At 40.2% G+C, this 8,221-nt stretch overlaps 1 protein-coding gene across 1 annotated transcript in view; it reads right to left on the minus strand.

The window, feature by feature from the left end:
- Nucleotides 1-2,527: 2,527 nt before the first annotated feature.
- Nucleotides 2,528-8,221, minus strand: part of DUS4L (dihydrouridine synthase 4-like (S. cerevisiae)) — an 8,747-nt gene continuing 3,053 nt past the window's right edge. The window contains exons 3-6 of the mRNA XM_009069286.1: nucleotides 7,423-7,540; nucleotides 5,840-5,962; nucleotides 4,331-4,557; nucleotides 2,528-2,775 (exon numbers count right to left, since the gene is read on the minus strand). Of these exons, the coding sequence (XP_009067534.1) occupies nucleotides 2,528-2,775; nucleotides 4,331-4,557; nucleotides 5,840-5,962; nucleotides 7,423-7,540 (716 nt within the window). The remainder of the gene's footprint in view (nucleotides 2,776-4,330; nucleotides 4,558-5,839; nucleotides 5,963-7,422; nucleotides 7,541-8,221) is intronic.

Consider the following 8,221-nt stretch of genomic DNA (forward strand, 5'->3'; position numbering starts at 1 on the left):
CTTTCCCAGGGGGAAGATGAGACACACACACAGCTGTCCTAAGGGAAAGGTGACAGACACCAAAGCTTGTGCTGTACTGCAGGAGAGGAGCTCCCCATGCCTGTCGCTCGTGCGACATTCCCTCGTGAGGCATGGGCTGGGACAGCCTTGCATGGCCATGTCAATAAAAGCTGCAGTATGGGCAATCCCTGGCTGATCTGATCTCTCGGGTAGCAGGAAGAATTTCTGATAAATAATCTCCAATTAAGTTACAAATGTACCTTCTGTTCTGGATTTATAAAAGATATGCAAAGTATTGTCACTGACAGAGTCAGAAAGGAACCTGACACCCTGTCAGTCAGGGTGTTGGGAGTAGTCCTCCCCCTGAGGGAGCCATCAGGGTGGAGTAGGAGATAAGGATCATTGCTCCACCTGCTTTAACAGGTACACCCTACATTGTAGCCTAGGACAACATCCCTCCAAGAAATTTTCCATACAATGCACCCACAAGGAATGGAAGATATGGCCACAGTCCCACCCACGGCACTTTGCACAGTAATGGTTAGTGAGGTATAATAACTACCCCGTGTTTGCATCTAACCAGGGGATGAGAATTCAACATGAAATCAGCAGGAGGGTTATTGATGCCAGCGTTAAGGCTTATTTATGTCCTTCCTTTTTTAATTGGATTACTGTTTTGTAATTGGATGGGAAAATCAGAGTTGGAGAGTTGAAAGGCAATTGCTAGTTCATTGGTTGTCAGGTGTGGGGAGCCAGGTGTCAGGTAGGGCAGGGAATAATACTGAAAGGAGGACTTAGGGGGATTCCTAAGAGGGATAGGCTTGTGAATTAGTCAAAGAAACTTAGGTTCATGGTCATGCTCAGGGGGAGGTTTTTGTGGTTGTGAGGGTTTTGTTGGGGGGGAGGATTAGTAGGGGTGAATGACAGGAGTTTGAGTTGGATGATTAGTGAGAAGGTCAGTCATGAAGTTAGTATTATGACAAAGAATCATGGATTTGGATTCCACTGTGGCATGTCATGAAGGAGGGATTGCAGGGATCCATGGGTTTGTCCTCCTCACCCTCCCCAGAAGAGATGCCTTTGGGCAAGCTCAGCTACACTGAGTGTTAATCCAGAGCATTAAACTGGTGATTGCAACTGTATTGTTAGTGCTACAGCTAGCTGCTCTGCAGTTACTGCATTATCACCAGCAATCCAAAAGAACCTTACTTGCTGCATTCAGTCCCTCAGGAATCCCACTGGCTCCTCTGAATGCCACCAGACCTGTAGTTCACAGGGTGTGCCATATCCCCACTGGGGCGGCACTTGGGGTGTCCCATATCCCCACTGGGGCGGCATTTGGGGTGTCATCAAAAGCTCCCTCCCCTGCCCCAGACTGCTGCATAATAAAAATTACAACTGTGTACAAAACCAAGTAATTTATTTAGAAAATTTGCAACTGTTCACATGTATATTCATAGAACAATCACAGTCAGAAAACTAGGCCATTTCTGGTATAAATTTGTGTAAACATACAAAGAAAACAAATTATTTGATTACAAATAATTGTACTGCAGAGTTTTGTGAAATTTCCCTTGCAGAACAAATGCAGCTGGTGTGTAATGTTATTATCTTGTTCTGATATTCACTATTTCACCCCTATACAATGACTCAAAGCCAAGTGGTTGTCATGCTTTGATAAGCAACATGCCAACAGGCAGAAAGGACTGCAAGAGCCCCACTGAGAGAATCTGTCTGCTTTCCTTTGACCCAAAAAGTCCTGGTTTGGTAGGTGATAGGGATTTAATCTTCTATATAATTCTTATACAGTAGATAAACAAAACTCAATTTAGTTCAATTGAACTTTCAAGTCTTGTAGTTTAGATTCAGCTAAGTTTGCACTTAGTTTAAACTATCTCTTCATTTTACTTTTTCCTTCTTTCTGTCACTGTTTATCTAATCCATTTTTCTTTTGCTATAGGAAATGTGGAATTTTTCTAAGTTGTAAATAAGTTTAGAAGGTTTTAGTCTGCAAAAGGAACATCTAATTTAAAAGGGGATATAGTGTGCTGGGCTTCAAGGCCTCACAGTCTTTAAGCCTGAAAATCTGCTCAAATTTAACATTCAGCTTATGTCAGTTAAAGAGAAAACTTCTATAATTGCTCCCTTTGTATTCTTTTGGTCTGAAATTACAGGCATTATTTATAACTAGTCCTGGTTTTGGGAGGTTTCATGTAAGAAGGGCACTAGGTTTGCAGTCATATTGCTGTAAGCAACTGTCTGGTGAAAAATAAATCAAATTACTGGAGCATTCCAACTATCAATCCTCTGTGTAGTAGAGCACTGTAAACAGAATTCCACACTTGTGGAATATGGAGTATTTTCTGGATTGAAAAATGCAGACAAAAAGACTAAAAACATAAAGTATCACCCTAATGATAATGTTAAGCTGTGTTGAAAATAGCGGCTAAAAAGGAAGAACCCAATTAAAACTCTAATGACATATTGACAATTACAGAACAAGTTTACACAGAATGAAAATCCTTGCTCACACACCATAATGGTCACTCAGATAATCTAGGACTGCTGAGGTACTTGATAAAACATTGAAAATCTTTTTTTCTTGTTTCGAAGTTATCCTTTCCATCATGTACATTAAGTGGTGGTGAAAACACGTGAAAGGAGTTCCATGCTCAAGAGCAATGTCCACCCAGTCCTGGATGCACTTGAAAGGTGTTTCTTCATATCCTGCGAACAGAGCTGGATTTGCCAAGAGTCCTCTAGCCACCATTATACCTTCAAAGTGGAAATTAAAGCAGTAAGTTACATTACAGTTTAAATTTTATGCTAAATCTCCCTGTAGATTTTGTCTAGCAGCCTCTGGGACAACCACCCAAAGCTCACAGACAGCAGTGGGAGAACAACAGGGATGAGTTTTGCAGCTTATCAGGGTAATCCATTCAACAAGGCAGAACTTGGAGTTACCTACAGCACCTATCAACACATTTCACATTCCACAAGTACTGAAACAGAACACAGGGCACACAAGAGGCCTTTCTTCCCTCCTTCTGAAGCTGCAGTTAAATAGTATTTCACTTTTATTTGCTACACACACACAATCCTGCCTTTATAACATAAAATGACGATGGAAAGACACAAGAGCAGAAATATGCTCAATTTAGTTGGCTTTTTTGTGCAACCCAGTCTATTCACTGACCTAGAATCCTCTTTCCAGTAAGAGCTCAATAGCTCAATTATATAAATTTCAGGACTCTTGATCTGCAGTAAATCTTTCTGAACAAGCCACTATATTTCCAACTGTAATCCCACAGTGTCAGATAGAAATTGTATGAGTTTATCATATTTTTTCTGTTATTAAGGGGTTCTGTTTTCCTGCACAGTCGGCATATAATCTATCACACTTAGTCTTTTCTTAAAAAAATGGGATGATCAAAACAGAAAAATTTATTTCACCATTGCACGTGACAGAAAAAATCTAATGCTCTGTATTTTTGCTATTGAAGAAGGTCAGCTGGACTATTCTTTTGTGTTAGGCATTTCCTTCCTGCTTTGCATTTGGGGGGAAGTCCCTGTGAGCAGCATCTCAGTTTGGGTCAACTGATTTTGGTTGTTGCTATTAAACAGCAACAGTGTCACCAGAAACCTGACACATGAACTTTTCCTTGTGCTACCATTCTCTGTCCTGTTGTTCTCTAGCTGAATGATCCAAAGGATGTAGATACAAATCACCTCTTCCAAACCTACACCAGATTTCCATAATGTCTTGAAACTACAGGCAGTTGCAGGAATCTATTGTGACTAAGTAACTGCAGGACACTCCTGAAAAAAGAAATCCACAAATTTTACCACTGAAATGAGAGGGCAATGCCTCACTGTGTCCTTACAGCTAACCAAATTAACTGGTGATGCTTAACAATATTTCCTTTTTCCACTGTAGTCTTACTGTAAGAAATTTGCTCCCATGTGCAGGAAGTAAAGACTTCCAAGTGGAAGTTCTTTAAGGGATGATCAGCTCCATAAAGAGACAGAATGAATGTCTGAAGGTCCCTCTGAACTCCACGTCTGAGTGATGAGATAGCATAATTAAGCAAAGAGCTTTTGTAATTTGCCTCGGAAATCATTATTTGTGGCTTTGAATAGCAGTGCTCTAGTGCTCTGATGATTACAAGTGATTCTGTTTATGAGGTTATAAGGCATCCAAAACATCCTCTTTCATTTGTCTCCTCAAAGAGTGAAAAGCACTCAAATCATGTCCTACTTACAGCCAAAATAAACACTCTGAAATATGATTTGTACCTTTACTTAGAAAATATAGTATGCTTAATCTTACCATCTGCTTCTGTCAAGTGATGAACATTTTCAGCATCTTTTAAAGTTTTAATGTCTCCATTAGCCACAATAGGTATAGACATGCTTTGTTTAATTGTTTTAATTGCATCATAATGTACAGGTTGATGCCTTTCTTCTACACTTCTCCCGTGTACTGTAATCCATGAAACTCCAGCTGCTTCAGCTTTTTGACACAGGTCAACTGTTCTTTTCAAGTCCCCATGGATCCTAAAATTCCCAGGAATGAAATTATAGTAAGTTACCTGGACTATATAAGAAGCTCTCAACCATAAGGAGTCACCACAGATTTGTGTAAGCAACAGCATAAAGACAATATCACTATTGGAAAATAGTGGTTTGGGTTGTTTATTTTAAAGACATGTGAGCTTAAGGTATGGAAACTGCTATTTAATTTAGCATTTCCCAATTACATTACACCTCTGTAACATTCATGGTAAACTTTACAGATTCAGCAAGGGTACCCAAAAGATTCTAAAATAAACACCATGATTTTGCATATTTTATGAAAAAAAATCTGATTTATAATATTTCTCCTTTCCTGAAGGACTGGAAACTGAATTGAAACTCAACTGACAAATATGCACAAGCCACATAGGGGATGTGGTTACATAGTGGATCACAGAATGGGCATCATAGAATGGTTTGGGTTGGAAGAGACCTTAAAGACCATTTAGTTCCAAGCCTCTGCCATGGGCAGGGACACCTCCCACTAGCCCAGGTTGCTCCAAGCCCCATCCAGCCTGGCCCTGCACACTTCCAGGGCTGTGGCATCCTCAGCTCCTCTGAGCAGCCTGTTCCAGTGCCTCACCCACAGCAAAGAACTTCTTCCTATCTAATCTAAGCCAACTCTCACTCTGAAGCCATTGGCCTGTGTCTATCACTCCATGCCCTTGTACAAAGACCCTCTCCAGCTTTCTTGTAGAACTCCCCTAAGGTACAGGAAGGCTAAAGTCTCCCTGCAGCCTTCCCTTTTCTGGTCTGCACACAAAGCAATGCAAAGCAAGTCCATGGAAGTTTAGAAACTGATGAAGGGAAGCAGATTATATTCCTTACAGCAGCTGTGAGGACTGGTTCCCACTTCTGTTACTCATCCCTTTATAGCCAACAGCAACTGTGTCTCTGGGACTCCAATATCTCACAAAGTAAATCCTTGTGATGATACAGACTAAGCATTGCTTTTCTTTTATGGAACCCTTAATCTTTTAACTTGTCATTTCATGTTATTTGGATTGCAAGAAAACTCTAGCATAGTTTGGGATCTGGGTAAGTAGTCAAAGGCTGTGCTGGTTCAACTAAGTTTGGGATTACTTGCCCCAGATATCTGAAGTCCAAAAATCTCAGCAGTCTTCACATGTGAGGAAATGACTGTAATGTGCAATATTACCTTAACAGGATTACAAATATCCTAACAATTACATTCAACTCTTTCTTTTCAAAAAATTAAAAGGATTCTTCCATGTACCACAAACAGCACTTAGGTTAGACCTACCTTATTTTAATAGATACTGAAAATTTAGGGTTGTCGATCTGATTCCGCACATGTCTCACCATATCTTTCACGAGCTCTGGTTTATTTATTAAGCAAGCACCATAACCTTCTGCCATGGCCCATCTGTAAAAAAAAAAAAAAAAAAAAAAAAGAGTATTCTACACTTGAAAAAATGCAGATCCATTGCAGTCAGAGACATCAGTTTCTTTCCTTACGACCTTCAGAATGTGTGGCTGAGTAAACAAGAGATAGCAGTGGCTGTAGATCAATTTCGTGTTTGCAGTTTGAGCTTTCAGATCCTGGTTCAGTCTCCATTGTGCTGTTAGAACTTTGGACAAGTTACTAAGCTCTCTCAGTTCAATTTTCTGTCCACAAAATGAACTCACAAGGGAGAGAAATGAAAGTTTAATCAAGGATGGCTTAACTCATACATAAAATAATTTCTTTCATTGGGTCATGGGTTTCTTCTAAACAGAAAATGACTTTGGATAAAAAAAGGAAGATTTCTGAAGTGCAAGTGAGGAAATTATTTCAGTAATATTATGTCCTCCAGCAACTGCAAACCACTATTTTCATTGGCAGACAATAACCTTTGTTTCCACTTAACAGCAGCAGTTTTTTTCTTAAGCAGTTTTTTTTTTTTAAGGCAGATGAAATGCATAAACCTCAGTTACTTTGAAACCAGCATGCACAAGGAACAAAGGATTCAAATATAAGCATATATTTTTGGCCTAAAAGCAACTTACAGTTTAGCCAACTTAACTATAACTTAGGAAAAACAATACACTTTCATTCCAAAGTCTCAGATCTCTGCAGGAAAGTTTCCTCAAACACTATGATTTTCAGTCAAGACAACCTAATTAGAATAGACAAATTAAGAATTTGCACCATAATATCATCTTTTACTTTCCTACCTTATTTCTGAGGTTGCTCCTTAGAACAAGACTGCCTGACACACAAGAAATCAATGGTTCTCAAGTGAACCAGTTAGCAAGAATCTTCATTAGTGCCTCACTACTGTTTCACTGTCGAGACAAAATCTTGATCAATTTAAGTGAGAGGCAGATCACTAATTCACTGTACTTATAAATCTAATAAAAGATGGAAGGAATTATTTTCAGCACTTCCTGAGTAATACAATCTGTATAATTATATTTTAGAGACTATCCTTCACTTGTAGAAGTTTGAGACATCAGGGACTTGCCTCACTATTTTGGGAATTGACACATCATTTCTCCAAGCACTCTCCAAATTATTTGCAGCAAGCTCTTCTTGGTAATGCATATTTAACAGCTGTTGAGAAGGGATGGACACTTCACTTCTGAGCCAACACTCAGTATCTCAGGAATTAAAATCAAGGCAAGTTGGCAAATATTTCTGTTTTTTCCAGTCTCACCATGGTGACAGTCATCTCTGAGCACTGAGAGCAGTGTCTTGCACAGACGTTTCTGACAGGTTAAATAGCTGTTTCTCTCTTGAAGTCTATTTTTAAGTTAGGACAGAAATGACTATGAAAATGAAGACCAGAGTTCCTTAGTCTCAAATTATTTCACCATATTTACCCAGGTTTTTCCAAGCCTTACCTCTGAGGACAGCCACAGTTCAGGTCTATTCCATCTGCAAAGGGACAGATGATCCGTGCAGCATCACTCAGAACCTGTGCCTCTCTGGCAGCAAACTGAACAATCAGTGGGTGATCACCTGCTCCAGTGAAGAGATATTTAGAGATTTAAAAATGGCCAGAAACCAAACAGAACAAATTCTACATTTTGAATGGCTTTTTGTACATTGAACAGCTGTCTGACCATGGTCCTGGGCAACCAGCTCTAGGTGACCCTGTGTCAGTAGGGGGCTGGGTAACATGACCTACAGAATTCCTTCCAAACTTGACTCTTCAGTGATTCTGTGAGCCCCAGATCAGAAGTAAGTAAAGGTGGCTGGCCAGGGGTTACTAAATGGGTATGTCTATTGAGAGGAGGGAATTGAGACAAACATGCCCTACCTACACAGTTGCTGGCTCAACATACACTTTTTCTGACTGAAAATGCTCAGTTGCTTATCTTTCACAAAGACAATCCATGAAATTCAGTATTCTCTAGTTTTCAGCAGCCTTCATACTTCCCCTCCCTCCTAGCCTGCCTCTTCTTGCCTGCATGCTGCCCCTCTGCCAGGTGGGAAACCTGCTCACAGAGCCCTTCAGAGAGGAGCTGAACCACCCACAAGTTCTGCCCTTCCTCATTCCAGCCCATCTTTCCCCTCTTCTGTGCCAGCATGGCTGGTTTTTACCCACGATGTGATATGCAGAGTTGGACTGAGCACACACACACAGAAGCAGCTTTAGCAGCTTTGTCTGAAGTGAGAAACCAAAGTGTCAGTGCTCCT

The sequence above is a fragment of the Acanthisitta chloris genome, unplaced genomic scaffold (assembly GCF_000695815.1).
Source record: "Acanthisitta chloris isolate BGI_N310 unplaced genomic scaffold, ASM69581v1 scaffold22532, whole genome shotgun sequence".
Classification (NCBI taxonomy): Eukaryota; Metazoa; Chordata; class Aves; order Passeriformes; family Acanthisittidae; genus Acanthisitta; species Acanthisitta chloris.